Source organism: Kogia breviceps, chromosome 6 (genome assembly GCF_026419965.1).
Source record: "Kogia breviceps isolate mKogBre1 chromosome 6, mKogBre1 haplotype 1, whole genome shotgun sequence".
NCBI classification, from domain to species: Eukaryota; Metazoa; Chordata; class Mammalia; order Artiodactyla; family Physeteridae; genus Kogia; species Kogia breviceps.
The window spans coordinates 117,159,123-117,176,785 of NC_081315.1; the positions used below are offsets into that span (position 1 = coordinate 117,159,123).

Genomic DNA, 17,663 nt, shown 5'->3' on the forward strand with positions numbered 1-17,663 from the left:
CACCTAAGGGAGAGTAACGACATCCTGATGGAAGAAGTAACAGGTAAGTCTGAAGGGTTATCATATTTGGATGTGTGGAAACTAAGTGTATCTAGGGGCTAGAAGAGAAGCAGTTCTGGAGAAAAGACTGGTTTAAGAAAAGACAAATGAAGGAAAACATATTTGAAGGGAAAAAAGTAAACGTTTTGATTCAGTTTGGATGAAGCATTGTGCAAACTGACGTCCAGAAAGAAAGGTAATGAAAAATCAGTGGGAGATAGTGCTGGAAAAACAGGACAAATCAAAGGATTTGAATGTCAGGTAAGGAACTAAATGGTAGTCATATTGAGATTCAAAGTGCGGGAGTCAGAAGAATGACATAATCAGAACCGTGATAGAAAAAGACATATATAGGTTGATATTGGTTGATGCTACACTCAGTCCCAGCCCTTGACGTCTCCAGTATACAGAGAGGAGAAAGCTAAATGTTCACTTTCTTGACTCAGCTCCTTTGCAGCAGTGACCGGCCAGGCAACAGGCATGTGTTCACAGTGGGCAGAATGGCAATGGAGAAGTCATGGTCAAGAGAAATAGAAATGGAGAGTCCCTGTCTGGTAGGCAGTGAGCTAGAGGCAGCTAACTGTTCGGTCAGCCATTAACAAGGCTGCACAGAGCATGCGCACCAAGACCGTAATGCCCGGCAGTAGAGAGGAAAGGAAAAGGAGGACCTGGGAGGAAGACGGTAATGGAGAAAGGGAGCGTAGGCATGAGGAACCAGGAAAGGACTCAGTCATCAGGACAGGGGTGCCTAGATTTGGGCAGAAACCCAATTATTAGAACAAAGGCATGGCACCAGGACTACACTTAGAGCAATGGCATGGATGCTGGGTCACCTGCATGTTGGAAAAAGGCCTCCTTAAATGCCTCATGTCCAAGGTCCCAAGGAAACCTGGGGATTAACCAGATGTACAGACACAGAGCAGGTCTTGCACGTGTGGTTAAAGTCATCCTTGGAATGGTGGGTCTGCAGAATTGACAGAACTTTGACACTCTACTTGACTATTAATATTAAGAGAACAGAGACTGAGTCTGTCTTGTTCACAATTTCACAGCCTTACCATTTGTGCCTTGTACCTAATAGAGGCAAAATAGATACTTGAGTTATTGAAATGAATTATGTTAATGGGAATTTATGAAAAAAATATCAGGGTGACTTTCATGTCAATAGATTAATTTTGCCCCACCCCCTGAATAATTCCCATTACCTCTAGGTTGAAATACAAATGTTCATCTGTCTTTTTTTGCTAATTTCTTTCCTTTCTTTCTTCCCTTCCTTACTCTCTGTTGCCATTTGTTCTTTTTTCTCTTTCTACCCGATCATTTTTTCAAGTCTCTGTGACATTATTAACTCTAACCCATCCCTTTTCCTCTCCAAGAATTTGATTTCCTGTGATTCAGTGGGTTCACAGCAATATTCTCCCCATTCATTCTCCTGCCTCTTTTCCCATCTTAATCACAGCTGTTAGAACTGCCTTTTTTTTTTTTTTCTTTCTAATATCCTTTCACCATCTCATTTCCCTTGTCAAGAACCATTTTCTCACCCATTTAGGTAAACGCATAGATTTACCTCTCTTCCTTAGGGCCTATTTTCGTATTCAATTTCATAATGTCACTGTAACAGTGTTCGCTGCTATTTAGCTTTCTAGTCTCGCAATTTTTTAGCAATTTCAGCTAAGTCCAGCCAAGCTGTCTTCAATTTTAGGAAGATGATCAGAACTCCTTGATTATAAGACATTTTCCCTTTTTCCCACTGGTCTGCAAAATAAAACCCTATTAATCTGGAAGTTCTTACTAAATAATGTGTGATATCGAAGAAGCAGAATTGAGTTTCACTGTCTAAGGAAGAGTTTTGTATCATATAACAGTGTGAATAAGATGAGGTGGTGATGTTCAACCTATACAAGAAAACACTCATTGACATAAACATTTGCATACGAATAACAAGCAGAACAGAGTTAACAATCATCTAGTACTAAGTGAAAACTTCATTAAGAATTCTCTAATTTAAAATCTAAAATCGGAAGTTTCTTCTGAAAAATACTATAATGATGTAGGGATAAGAGGTAGGTCAGCCTTTTCCTCGGCAACATAGCAACAAAACTCTTTGCCTATTTTTCATGGCATAGAAAGACAGTGTGAGGGTATCTCTTGTCTTCTCATTTCCCCTCCTACCTATCCTTCCTGAATCCATTGCTTTCCTTTTGCTGTGACACGAGGAAGCCATTTTGGAAGAAATGATCATGTGACTTGCATGTCCACTAAAAGCAAAATTGTAGCCAAAATGAAGAAAAACCAGAGCAGGTCACCTTTTGAAAATGCCAGTCCTATCCTCCTTCAAAATTTCCAAAATGTTCAAGTATAGGCAGTTAGGTAGACTATTTTTCTGAAGAGCCATAGTAAAGATCAGACTTGTTGTGAAGGTATTCTGAAGTGCCATGATATACTTTTAAACCTTAGCTACAGTGACCCATCCATCGGTGTTCCTGGTCCTGACCATTCTTGGCTTCTTGTGCTGGTTTATCATCTTTCTTCTGCTCATTGACTGTGGCTGTGTAGTCAAGATTTATTATGACCACGTTCTTCCTTTTACAGTTATCCTCTTTAAAGTCTCATTAATTAATATGCTTTTAATGCTGTTTTTGGTCCAGTTTTCCAAGTCTTTATATCCATATCTGAGTTTTCCACTCTGTTTTGTCTACAGGACACTTGCACTGGATGTTGTAGCAGATGTAGGTGCCAACACACAGCACTGCCTCCCTCCAAGACGGTGCTAGAATAAATGTTCCGTATGTTCCTACTGCTTCCTGCATTCCCTGAGTAGCTGGAGTGTGTTGTACCTTCTGGAGCAGGCCAGAAGTGCCAGGGAGTTAGCCCCCAGGCACGACTCTTACTAACGAAGGATGGGAAATCAGTGCATAAATGCATCAATTTCCCTACCCTCAGTGGGGAGATTCTGAGGCAAGCTCTACATTGTCTCTCCTAGGTTCCTCATATGTTTTATATATGAGTATATATTATATATATATATTCTTATAGGTTCACACGCAGATATATATAGATATGTATATATACGGAATAAGAAGGGATTAAAAATACATATCTCTTAGATCTAGATCTAGGATAATAATACTTTCAGGGCTATTGTAACATTAAATAAGTTAAAGCATGCAAAGCACCTTTTACTTTGTCTTCATCTCATTATAATGTAGTAGTTTCAAATTTAGGGAATAAACTACAACTTTCTTTTGTGGGTTTTTTTTCCCTCCAATAATTAGCTTGAGATAACTTAGAATATAAGGGTGAAAATTATAAATAGAGTACTCTCTGATGTGAATATAAATTAATTACTTTTCAAGATATTTCTCATGAGTAGTGTGAAAAGGACTGTTCTCCTGAAGGCATTTTTGTTTATTTCATTGGCCATCCTTAAATTCAGAGCTCATAAAAACTATAAATAATATTATCATGGTCTAGTATGAGAATTAGCACACGATAGACTATTTATGATATTGATTAACAAAGATATCATGAAAATCATTTATTTACGAAATAATCTAGGACAGAAATAACATTCAGTATATCGAGGGCAAAGAGACGTAAAGGGAACTCAATAAATAACTATGTTATTTACAGGTATTATAGTGTTAAAGGTAAAACATTAATAATGGCATTTCCTTCTCTCTAGATTCCTACCGACTACAATAAGTGAGCTTGTTGTTTTTAACTGACTCTTCATTTCTGACAACTCCCTTCTTTTGTACTTTCATCTTTTTACACATTCCTCCCCTCCCTAATATTTCCTCATCTTCTTCATTATGATTTAGGGCCGAAAGACTGTCTGTTGACTGCATTCACATTTAATTATAGACCATATCTTCAGCAGTTAGTTTATATTGAAATGTAGAACGAATTCAATATCTGTCTATAATGAATCAAAAGTAGCTGGTAGGATCACAATCTAAATAATCAGTCTGTGTGTATTTACAACAACATTAATAGTAATGATTAATCAGTACTTCACGCAAACAAGTTCATATCCGACATCTACTACTCCTAAATCATTTTATCTTACGTGAAAGTCCTGTGGCACTGTCTCAGATCAGTTAAGAGTTTTGCTTTATATGATAGTACATTGTTAAACTTGCCATCTGGTCCAACAGCTGATGTGGCTCATACAACCCTTAAGAGGCCCTGAAGCTTTACTCCCGGGAAATATTTGGTCTACTGTGTGGTGTCATGATTACTGGTTCATAACTTTTTTACATCCTTTGAAAAGAATTGCAGAAAAACCTCCATGCTGGGAAAATCCTAAGTGAAATGGACTTGTTAGAAGAAAAAGAGTTCACTTACCTCAGGACCAGGCTGACCCTGAAATTGAAAAGAAAAAAAAAAGAAAAAGAATTACAAAATTGTTTCTTACGTGAATAGTTTCAGTACCAAAATTTAAACTAGTTCTGAATATCTTTTCAAAATATTTCTGAAGATAATACCTAACTACTGACAAATCTCACTTGTGTTTTTAAAAAAGTTATGTTATATCTTAATATTTTCACTCTATGCTATTTATCTAAAATCTTGATATTATGGTCGTTTTGTGTAACTCCAAAATGACTCAAGAGTTTTAGTATGCTCTAGAATTAAAATGGAGAAAGAGAAGGCAAAAGGTGAAATACATCTCACATTGTAATAATGAGTGGGTTACCTAAAGGGAAGGTCTTCTAGCACAGACTATTTTTATGAGCTGCATATTCAGGAATGGCACAAAGTGAAGAAAAAAGAGGCAGATATTTTAGTTTTAGAATTCACTGACACTTTAAATTTCTCATTGTTTCAATAATATTTTACATCAATTAAAAAAAAATAAACATCTACCCTTTGCTCGGCATAATCTAGTCTAAGGGCATTTTTAAACAGATATGAGAGGTCTTTGGCTCAATTAAAGTGCATCATAACTCCTCATACAATCAACAGATTATGTAACCTCTGGTCAATCGGATTTACTTTGAATGTTACTTTTTTTTTTTTTTTTTTTTTTTTTCGGTATGCGGGCCTCTCACTGCTGTGGCCTCTCCCGCTGCGGAGCACAGGCTCCGGACACGCAGGCCCAGCGGCCATGGCTCACGGGCTTAGCCGCTCCGCGGCATGTGGGATCCTCCCGGACCAGGGCACGAACCCGTGTCTCCTGAATCGGCAGGCGGACTCTCAACCACTGCGCCACCAGGGAAGCCCTGAATGTTACTTTTTTGTTGCTTAAGCTGATAAAAATTTCCAAGCAGCATAACTGCAAATGCTTTTCACTAAAGGTAAATCACCTGTGAATAAAAGTATTGATTACATATCACCTTCTTAAACTCTCCAGCTGGGTTTTGTGTAAGATGAGATGAAAGAAAAAGTTTACACCAAGTTAGGGAATCTTAAAAAATAAATGATGTATAATATCATTCTATCAGCTGTATGTCACTGGGTATTACACAAAAAAGCATGGACCTAATCCAACTCCCAGAGAAGACTCTCTTTCTCTCTCAGTCCCTGTCCAGGCTTGGAATTTCTCTAGGTACTTGCCTTCTAACTAACTGGGGATAAAACAGATGATTTCCAAGAGCTTTGTCTGAAAATGTGGTTGGCGAGATTTTATCGAATCAAACCAGGAAGGGGAGCTACACCAAGTTACTGTGGATGTTACTCACCCCACTCCTGACTCTTTAGTGATGGAGAGGGAGAAAGAAAATCCCATTCATTCATTCCTTTTGAGTTCCAGGCAACTTTGGATCTATTACTACATTTATTCCTTATAACTGCCTTGCATTTTATAAATGAAGAAACTGAAGCTCATAGAAATAAGCTAAAAATCATACAGCCTATATTTGGAAAAGCCAGAATTTAAACCCAAAACTGATTCCAAAGTGCACACCAGACCATTTTGCTTTTCACTCTGGAAGTTTAAACTCACAGCTATATGCAGACTTGATCAGATCAACAGAGGTCCCAGGGCACTCTTTGCGTTAGTGGACACTAAACTTCCCAGCCACTCCTGGGCTGCAACAGTGTGAATGTCTGCTTCCAGATGCAGACCTAGGACCAGCAGGTACCCAGCCTCTCAACTGACACCTGTACAGAAACCAGGCCAGCAAAGCTTCTTGAGGGGGCTTCCCTGGTGGCGCAGTGGTTAAGAATCCATCTGCCAATGAAGGGGACACGGGTTTCAAGCCCTGGTCCGGGAAGATCCCACATGCTGCAGAGCAACGAAGCCCGTGCACCACAACTACTGAGCCTGCGCTCTAGAGCCCATGAGCCACAATTACTGAGCCTGTGCACCTAGAGTCCGTGCTCTGCAACAAGAGAAGCTACAGAAGTGAGAAGCCCGCGCACCGCAACAAAGAGTAACCCCTGCTCACTGCAACTAGAGAAAGCCCATGTGCAGCAACAAAGACCCAACGCAGCCAAAAATAAATAAAATAAATAAATAATTTTTTTTTAAAACCAAAAAGCTTCTTGAGGGCAACAGACAGCCCTAACATCAGCTCTAAATATGGAGAACCTACAAGTGCAGGGCTGTTCATCTCCATGTATATATGGATCTTCCCAGATTCATATAATGGATGAAATTATAGTATGTGCTCACTCGCACTTGCATTCCCACTCTCTCTCTGGATACTTTAAGCTTCTGATCTTTCCAAACTTTTAAACTAACGCAAACTCAGAAATGTGAACATGCATCTTTTTAAGAACCTGAGAACACATGACCTGTCTTAGGTTTTTTTTGTTTTTTGGTCTTTTTGTAAAAACTAAAACATAGGATTCTCTAAAATCAGAAAGAATTTCTTCAAAGGAATATATTTTAGCATCATTGCTGAGATTTTTTTTATTCCTATGGTTGTTTTACAAATTATAGGCTTTTCCTGTCTACCTTTAAAAAGTGGCATTTCTGCCATTACATTGAAAAAATGATTTTAGCACAATGTGTGTATAAATTTGTATGTAATTATATACAAATATACATTGTATTATGAATTTTACGTTAATGATAGTGAGAGCAAATAGTAAATGACAGTGAGATTAAAAAGTTGACTTTTACCTAGGCATTGGAAAGTTTGTACTACCAGGGAACTCAGATTACCTTACATGTGATATGAATTTCAGGTGTGTTTGGTGTGTGTACATGTATGTGTGTATGTGTAGGGTGGAGAACGTGAAAAAGAGAGATGGAAGTGGATTGGTAGAGAGGCTTTCCAGAAAAACGACGCATACAACATGGCAAATCTGGCAATGCTCCCTAAAACATGGATTACACTATGTAAGACTTACAAATCGTACACAAGATTCCAGGACTGCCTACATCAAGTCTTCTCACTGCACGTGATAAAACAAACTATTCACTAAGAGACACCCAGAATACCTGTAAGAAAACAGTCTAGCAGCTGGAGTCTTGTAGTCATGGTAGTAGAGCCATCTGGCCAAATGAGTGAAGTGATGGGAGTGGTTTCACTGGGTGTAGAAGTATTAGCTTCCCCCGCAGGAGAGCAGAGCATAGACGGAGAGTAGACAAGAGTCCATGAGGAGCATCTCAGAAACTCCCTGATGACTGAGGGCTGTGATACATTTACTCTACTGTGATACTTTTAAAATAAAATTGCCTTCACTTACAAAAACTTGATTAGTATTGTTCATGCAACTCTAAAGGGTGCTACCTCTGCCTCAAGGTAGGTAGAAAGAAATCACTTCAATAACTTAGAAACTCACCATTAAGAAACTCAACCTTTACTACCACTTTTAGTACCCTCAGATTCAGATTTATTTCATTGTCTTGAATCTAAAGAAAAAATACTTCAAAATAATAATTTCTATGATTTTGCATTTGGGAACCCTTCCTGTCTAAAAAGATCACTTGATGATGATTATCATAACTTTATTATCTCTTGAAAATTCTCAAGTTCATATATTCTGATGTCAAGCTTATTTTTCTTTTCAGAAGAAAATAGCACCTGAAGTAAGCCCCCAGGTAAAGTTTTATAATGACATCACAGAAACTCTGAGTAGCAACAGGATTATTCTGGTGGCAGAGGTTCTGAGGACCAACAGGGATCCTATCATGGAACCATCTCCGTGGGATCACCTAACCTTTCAAGAGTCGCAGTTTGACCTAACGTCTGTGCCAGTAGATAGAACAGATGTACTCTACACTTGCAGCCAGGAAGCAGGAATTTTGCTCATCCTCCCTTCACATTTAATTCCCAATACCCCAGTGCCCAAGTTATAAGGTGCTTCAGAAACAATCACTGAATTGCTGAAAGGTGAGAATATTTTGACTGATCCAAAAATGATTTACAATATTTTTAGAGAACCATTAGAAAGTTGACTATCCTTACATTACAGGGTTGTATTTTCAACATGTAGCTTCTTAATCTCTTGGCTCTGCTCACTGCAGAATAAACACTTCTATGTCAAAGAGGAGGTCTCCTCCCTCAGCGGAATCTTCTTCAGATAATAGAGATGGAACTAAGGCAGAAGGCTGCAGAGGCATCAGAGGAGGATTTAGATACCTACATATGTGCCTCAGAACAAAAAGCATGAGAGTGCTATCTTGAAGAAAAATCACTCCCTAGTTTGATTAAACCTCCACATCTAACTAACGTGAGAATATTATATCAAATTACTTTGTAAATTATAAAATGCTTCACAATTATAGCATGGTAATTTAAAGTAGGCTATAAAACCAACACCAACAATTCATTCAACTAATTCAAATTTAGATAAAAAGTGTCTATTAATTTTAAAAACAAATTAATATGCAAATGCTAAACTACAGAGGAAAGCAATTGAAGAAATAAAGCGTTACAGTTTATGTGTGTTAATTAAAAAATGGCTTTGCAAAGACTGCATAATCTCTCAATGTCTATAAGCTGCTCATGCTTCCAAAGACTCCTACATGCTTGACTGAGACAAACATTATTCATAATTTATATTGCCTGTTGTGTTACCCTACAGGATAGATATTAATAATTCTTACCTTAGCCACGGTCACATAATATGACTTAGACTATTTCAATTTAAGGTTTTCTTTTGAGAACTACTTAATCCTTGGTGGTTTTAATTCTGGGAAGGAAAAGTCATATTCTACTCAAGAGGAAAATAAATAGCTATAATCGCAAGTCTGGTGGATGTCTTTTTTTTTAATTTGAAAGAGAAAGAGAGAGAGAGCAAACATGGAGATGGTTTTGTTGGGTTCAATGTAAAGGAAACAAAAATTCATTCAAAACTTGGAAGATTTCTTCCATGATATTTGCCTTTTGTAAATAAATAACATGCCTTATTTAAAGATTTACTCATATTTAAGCAAATTAAGTCCTTCCCACAATAATTTTAAAATATTATTATATTTTCTAACACCATACTATTTATAGCTTTCTTATGATTAAATGTTCATTAATGGGAACATAAGAAAAGTAAAAAATTTTATCATGTGCATTTTTTTGTCATTAAAAATTTCACATACAGAGAATAAGAAAGATAAAGACTCCATTTATGCATTAATTTACAATATTAAATTGTACTGGATGCCTAATATTCCACTGAGGTTGATTTTGGGTATTATAAACAGTGTTTACATATTTCTATATAAAGATTTGACTATTATGATTATTTCCTTATGATACAACATGGGTAATACAGTTATTCCAATTATAAACTTCATATATTTTATTTATTGATATGGTAGTATATAAAATACAGATTATATATATTTTCTAGGATATAATCCTACGTGTATACATATGTATTTATTCAGACATATATTTGTAAATCTATCTATATGAAGAGAGAAAGAGAAAGAAAGAAGAAAGAAAGAAAGAGAGAGAAGGAACGGAGAAAGGAAACAGAAAGGGAGAGAGGGAGGAAGAGAGAAAAAATATATGAAAATGTGGTTATCTCTGGGTGGTGGAATTATGAGTAATTATTTCTATCTTTAGAGATGTCTAGAATTCACAAAATTTTACTAGCCTCATGTCTTGATTATAAAAATATTTATTAGCACGATACCTAATTCACTGCAGAAAACTTTTAAACAGAACCTTAAGTTAAATTTTTTCCATACTAGATTCATTCACTCGAAGATCTAGGTCAGTGATTTTGAATTCCATTTTCCAACTTTCTCCCAATGCAGTATGTTTTCAGTTACTTGGAAGAATCTGAAAAATTCTTAAAACTATTCTTTAAAATTCAATAAGTAAGGTTTTTAAATTCACCTTCTGTGTATGCCCCACATCATTTCTAGGAGTAGGGTTGGGGTAGAGACAGAGGCAGGAGAGTTTTAGAGTCAAGCACCACCTATAGGAGGTTATGGTTCCACATACACTGGGGATCCCTGCTAAGTTGAGTTTTCTGGGAATCTTTGCAATTTTGCAGGCCAAAATATTTGGATTTGGGGATTTAGCTGTATTATTTCATAAAGCCATTTAAAGCAGTGGTCCCCACCCTTTTTGGCACCAGGGACTGGTTTCGTGGAAGACAATTTTTCCACAGACTGGGGTGGGGGGATGGTTTTGGGATGACCCAAGTGCATTACATTTATTGTGCACTTTATTTCTATTATTATTACATTGTTATATATAATGAAGTAATTATACAACTCACCATAATGCAGAATCAGTGGGAGCCCTGAGCTTGTTTTCACTTGCCACTCACTGATAGTGTTTTGATATGAATCTGCCAGCAATTGATTTATTATGGTCTCTGTGCAGTCAAACCTCTCTGCTAATGATCATCTGTATTTGCAGCCACTCCTCAGCGCTAGCATCATCGCCTCAGCTCCACCTCAGATCATCAGGCAGTAGATTCTCATAAGGAGCGTGCAGCGTAGATCCCTCACATGCACAGTTAATTAGTAGAGTTCACACTCCTAAGAGAATCTAATACCACCATTGATCTGACAGGAGGCGGAGCTCAGGCAGTAATGCGAGTGATGGGGAGCGGCTGCAAATACAGATGAAGCTTTGCTCACTCACCCGCCGCTCACCTCCTGCTGTGCGGCCTGGTTCCTAACAGGCCATGGACCGGTACCAATCGGGGGACCCTGATTTAAAGGACTTATGCTTTTGGATATAAATGTGTATCAAATTTCTAAAACATACTACATCTCCAAGCCTTTTCACCAAGTGGCATGGAATCAGGAAGGTGTAAATAAATAAGTTTACAAACATATGTTTACTAGGATACAATAAATACATGGAATACACATGAGTTGAGACACCTGCTCAGCTTCCACTGTTTTGAAAACACGCATCTTTTAAAGAAGGCAAAAACCATTTTTACTGCCCAACGAATTTTTCTTAAATTGTATATAATGAATAATTTGGTTTCTACCATGTTTAGTAACATCTTTGAAAGTGTGTTATTTTGGTTGCACCAGATAAATCCTGGAAGCCAATTTATAAACACCTCTCAGTCTGATTAAAATTTATATAAGTGCCCAATTCCAATTTTCTAAATGTTGTGCAAAAAAAATGAATTTAGTGCTCTCTGCATCTGTCTTAGATGTTTGTGTTAATAAATGCATTAATAAAAGCACAGTCGATTGATAATGTGTGAGTTGCATAATACTTATTGCTCCAGTGAAACAGAACCCTAAAAATGGAAACCTATCACAAAATCTGGGCAGAGAGGCTCTGCAAGCTGAGAAGCTTGTGTGCTTTAGAGACCAAGATGTTTAGGACTGCCTCATAACAGCTAGCACTTACTGACTACCTCAAGACACCAGGGGCTTTACAAATGACATCTCGGTGACAATAACTCTACAAGTTAGGGCTCATTTCCATCATTTTATAGTTGAACAAACCAAGTTTCAGAGTGGTTGGGTAATATTCCCAGTCACACAGCTTCAAAAAGGGGAAAGTGGAATATGGACATCGGTTTGTATGACCTGAACTCTTTCGTGCTCTCACTTGTATCATGCTGGTGGCTGAAGCCATGAGCTTGGGCAAGATTACACGAGGAACAGGTAGCAGTCATCCTTAATCCTCTTTTGAATTGGATAAGAGCTATAGCTGCTCTAGCTAGAAATATCCGTACAAGAAAAACTCAATTTTGCATATACACAACAAACCCCTTAAGTCCATCCATGGATTCTCTAGCAAATCATTCATCCCAGGTCAAGAATCCCTGGGTAGACAAAGATAAACATTTTAGGAGAAAGAGATGAAGAGCGTCTCCAAAGGACACCGAGGGGGAAAAGAGTTAAAAACAATAACAACAAACACGAGTTTATAAAGCCAATACTGGAGAGAATTTCAAAAAGAGAAATTAAAGTGAGGATTCGAAAGAGTCCATTGCATTTAACCATCAGGAAGTCAGAATATTTATCATAATTGTTTGAGCAGGGAGGTGAGAAAATTAAGACAAGAATAAGCTCCAGAGGTGGCAAGCAGGTGTCATGCCAAGTGGCAACTCTGGTTGCGAATGGCCCCCTGGAATAATGTGTTGAAAGAAGATTCTGAGGTTGGATTATAGAGTTTGGGAAATGGTACTGGGATTAATCAGCAATGTCTACAGAAGGCAAAACGTGGAAAGCACGTGTACCAACTCTCTGCCAATCTCAGGAGACAGTTCTTTTGAGAATCTGTGTAAAAAGGGAAGAACAGAAACAGGATAGTAGCTAAAAGGGATTTAGAGTTGGAGAAAAGTTTTTTGTTTATTTGTTCTCACAGAAGGTGGGAAGGATTTGAAAATGTTTGCAAACTGACAGAAAACTATTAGCAGAGAGGAAAGAAATGGCTTGTAGAGCAAAATTGATATACAAGAGAACACAAAACGAAGTGGTGTCAGAGAATCAGGGTGAGGAGAACGGGTATCCTGTTGTCTAAGAAGAGGAGAAAGAAAGTGAAGACAGATGCAAATACATTTGGATGTACAGGGGCAGAAAATGGAAGTATTCCTAGCCCTAAATCTCAAGACACTCTGAAGTAGAAGTCCTCTAGTGTGGGATGGAGGTGGGAAAAGTAAGGTTGATTATTTATGTATTCAATCAATCAATATTTGTTAAGCCACTCCAGTGCGCCAGCCATTCTTCAAGTACTAGGAATATGGTAAGTGTAATAAACAAAAGAGAGGCCCTGCCAACAAAGTCCCACCTGCTTGTGGGGGGAGACAGACTGTAAGAGAATGTTTATAAATAATGCCGCAGGTGGCCATAATGGCTAAGAAGAAAAATATATGAAGATAAGGAGAGTAGAGTAGGAGGGTACCATTTTATAGGGTGGTCATGGAAGGAACAGAGGAAAAGAGGGAAAAGGAATAGCAAGAGGAATGCCCTATAAGGAGATAGAGTCTTCCAGCCACTGACAGTGGGTCTGGAGTGGAGGGAGCTATGGGAACGGGGCAAGGTGTGCAGTCACAGAGGTGGAAGATCCAGGTCTTGTGGAATTTTGTAAGTCATGATATGAACTTGGCTTTTAATTGGGGTGAGATAGAAAGCCTTCGAGAGGAGCTTTTGTACAGAGAAGTGACATAATCTGAATTATATTTGAAAAGGATAGTGTTCACTGTGGGGAAAAGAGTGTAAGTATGGAGGGAAGTTAAGAGGCTTTGTAATAATCCAAGTAAAATGTAAATGATGGGATGGGCCAGGATAGTAGTGGCGGGGGACAAAATGGTTAGATCCCGCATATGTTGTGAAGAAAGCGGTGCCAGATTTGCAGATACATTGAAAGCCGGGTGTGAGAACTAAAAAAAGGAGTCAGGAGTGACTCCAAGATTTGACTGGGGCAACTAAAGGAAGGAGACGTCATTTACTGCCGTGCTGAAGATTAAGAGGAGCGGCTTTGGAGAATTTGGTTTTGGACGTGTTTGGGAGATCTGTGAAAGAGCCGTGTGGGGATGCTGAGTCGATACTTGGATATACAAGTCTAGAGTTCATAGGAGAAGTCCAGGTTGGAGATATAAATCTAGGAGCCTTTGACATATAGATAAGATTTTAAACCATGCGATTATATACGATCGCCTAGCAACAAGTGAATGTAAATAAGCAAGGACCAAACCTTCCAGCACAACATTTAGAGACCATGAAGAAGTAAAAGAACTCACAAGGCTGAACAGGAGCGAGGTAGGAGGAGCACCTTGAAAGAATGATACCCAGCAAGGAGATAGGCAAGAAAAGGGTTTCAACAAGCAGGGTGTTGAATATGGTCCAGTAAAATTTAAAAGGAACCCTGATCCCTGAATTTGTCATGGTGAATGTAATCAGTGACCCTAACAAGAATGCTTCAGCAGAGTGGTAGAGATTAATGGTCAGGGACAGTTCGTCCCTTGTGGCAGGAGGAAAGGTGGGTACAGATCTAAGTAAATTATCAGATTTGGTGGTGGCAGTGTATAGAATTATATTCTGATGGTTTCTATTTTCTCAGAGAAATAACAGACAATACTTTCAACAAAGTTAAATGGGAAGGAGATGCTGGAGGATTCAGGAGCAAGAACAATGTGTGAAATAGCTAAGAAAGTTAGAGAGGGACTGGGTTACAGACATAGACAGCACCATGCATCCTCTTGAGATTAGCGGTTGGGAGCTGAAAATGAGATTAGTTAGCAGAATTGTTTTTCTCCATCTGTAGTCAGCTATGTGGATGCAGGTGCAGAGCAGAGGGTGAGTTGGATTTAAGTAGGTTTGAGGTCTCCCCAGGCCAGGACAGAGGGAGAGGAGTTACAGGTGTATAGCTACAAGAGCATGAGTATAAAGATAGAATGAGACACCTAATCTGTTAAGGAGGGAAGTGGGGATATAGGAGGGCTACGGAAGAGTGTTTTCCTTTTTTTTGTGTGTGGTATTATGCGGGCCTCTCACTGTTGAGGCCTCTCCCGTTGCGGAGCACAGGCTCCGGACGTGCAGGCTCAGCGGCCATGGCTCACGGGCCCAGCGGCTCCGCGGCATGTGGGATCCTCCCGGACCGGGGCACGAACCCGCGTCCCCTGCATCGGCAGGCGGACTCTCAACCACTGCGCCACCAGAGAAGCCCTCCATTTTTTTTCTCAGATGAATTTTTTATTCTTTCCATATTATGTTTGTGATATACCCAGTAGGTTATCTTTAATAGGTTCAATTACTAGAATGTCTGGTGTAATCTTTTATTATAGTTTTTAACCAGTGATGTTTTAACAATTTTTTAAGCCATACTTAATTTATTTTAGCTATGTTCCTATCTCTTTAGGCTTAATTGCAGGAATACAATTTCAATAACATATACTCTAACAATAATAAAGATAATATTATCTATATTTATTCAATAAGGACTCAAAAATCTTTGGAAGTATAGAGAAATTATGCAAAATATGTTGCTTAAAAGACTGAATTTCCCTATAATTCTTGTATCTAGACATTGTTCATGATGAGCTACCATAGAATTTCCATGAATCACCCATTCCTACATTTTCTGTAAAAAGGCCAAAGAAACTTTACCAAGTAAGTCACAAAACTTTAAGGGTTACAGTGGCTATGTAAACAAAGTGCTGCTGAAATGTCAGAGGAAGACATATGGCACTTGGAGGACTCGGGCAGTCCCAGCAGTAACTGACCCAGTTTCAAAACTTCACTTCTGCTCCATCAAAGGTAATGACATCTCATTCTGACCAAATCAAGGCTTAGTTAGACCTGGCAGTCAAAGCTCTCAGCTCAGCCTCCGGAGACACCCATGGCCTCCAATTGCTTCAGGCTCCTGACCCCTCAAACACCTTTTCCTGCTATCCACCCAGCCTGCGTGCCCTCCCGCCCATTCCACTTGTCAAAATCCCATCCAGGCTTTAGGGCTTTCATCTCTTTCAAAGATCTGCCTGCTTTCCCACAGCAGATAGGAACGTTATTTCTTCTGAATAGCCACAGATCATTTTCTTAATTCTTTTATGACATTATATTCTGCCTTAAATGATGGCTACCTCTCCTATTAAATGGTATGCTCCTTGAACAGCTAACACTCATGGTGCTGATACAATAAGCCAGGCACTGTGTCTTTTGCTTTGCAGACATCAGCAGGTACCATTATTAGCCCCATTATACAGTTGTGGAAACTGAGACAGAGAGGGTGAGTGACTTGCCCAAGATCACACAGCTAGTAAGGGAAAATACTGAGATATGAATTCAGGTCTGTCAGATTCCAGAGCCTATATATATATATATATATATATATAAATTTTTTTTTTTTTTTTTTTTCCGGTACGCGGGCCTCTCACTGTTATGGCCTCTCCCGTTGCGGAGCACAGGCTCCGGACGCGCAGGCTCAGTGGCCATGGCTCATGGGCCCAGCCGCTCCGCGGCATGTGGGATCTTCCCGGACCGGGGCACAGTACTGTGTCCCCTGCATCAGCAGGCGGACTCTCAACCACTGTGCCACCAGGGAAGCCCTATACTTTTTAAACTATTATACTATACTGCATCTTGGACAGTGGCAGGCATATAATAAATATTTGACTTTTAAAAATTTATCTTTATATGAATTTTTATTCAGTCAACCTACTAAATGCCAGGCACTGTGGTGGTGATAGAGGAACAAGGAAAAATAAGGCAGGGACCCTTCAGTGGAGGAACTTGCAGTCACAAGTGACACAGAGAAATTCATACATTTTCAGATTCCCATATTTTATTGGGCTTTATCTTCCCAAGCAACTGGAAGACCTTTTGACAAAGACTTAAATTGTGAAAACTAGTTAAAATTCTCTCTTCTCACCGTGATAAAAATGATTGTATTGAAAAATAAACTACCTTAATTTAACAGATAACGTTATACAGTTAGTGATGCTGGGACTAAATTAGAGGCTGTAATGTTACCAAGAGTATACTGAATACATTCAGCTCTTCTATAATATGAATGTTCCCAGTTGAGACAGGAACTGTAACAGCATTTTTAGAGCCACTGGCTAAATTACCTCTATTGATGAGGGTCAGCAGGTTCTTTCTGAATGATTCTAAATAACTGCTGACGGATAGAAGATGGTGTTCCATGGGCTGCAGCCACAGCATGCTAGGAGCCTACTGGGGAGAGAATAAAGCACGAGTTCCCATGCATGAATGGTTCTATGTCCTGCCTGGATCCTGCTGACTGGCCATCCTTGAAACTGTATAAATGAAAGGAAGTAGGCCCAGGTAGACGCTTGCATTAATAATTGGTGTGAATTAAGCAAATTAGGCTAACCCACCAGGTCCTTCCTAAAGGGGTAGAGAGGCGGTACAAACCTCCAGAAATAAAGTCTGCTAAACCCATCTCTTCAAAGCTTTTGACAAACTACAAACCCTAGCCATTTATTTTTTTCTCACTGAAAGGAGAGTTCAGGGAGAAGTTTTAGTTCACACAAATGCATACGCACACGCACAGTATAGGTATATGAAGCATGAACTAGGACATGAGAGTTATGTAGCACTGTCCTTATTCACAAAGGAAGTCAAGGGACCTGGTTCTGCCATTAAGCCAAGGGAGGATTTTTCCTCTTATGTTAGAGGGCAGGTATAGTGCAGTTTGGGGTTCCTTTAGCTCCTGGGTCTATTTATTCCCACACACACTATCTGTACTACAACGGAATCTGTCCCCCCTTATTTGTACAGTCATGTTGTTACTGCAGGCAGGCACAGCTAAAGGCAGTCCCAATCAGAAGAG

The 17,663-nt window shown here is 39.0% G+C and overlaps 1 protein-coding gene across 1 annotated transcript in view; it reads right to left on the reverse strand.

Annotated features, from left to right (window-relative positions):
- Positions 1–17,663, reverse strand: part of COL25A1 (collagen type XXV alpha 1 chain) — a 463,430-nt gene that overhangs the window by 174,870 nt on the left and 270,897 nt on the right. Inside the window, exon 5 of the mRNA XM_067036470.1 lies at positions 4,390–4,407. Coding sequence (XP_066892571.1) covers positions 4,390–4,407 — 18 coding nt within the window. The remainder of the gene's footprint in view (positions 1–4,389; positions 4,408–17,663) is intronic.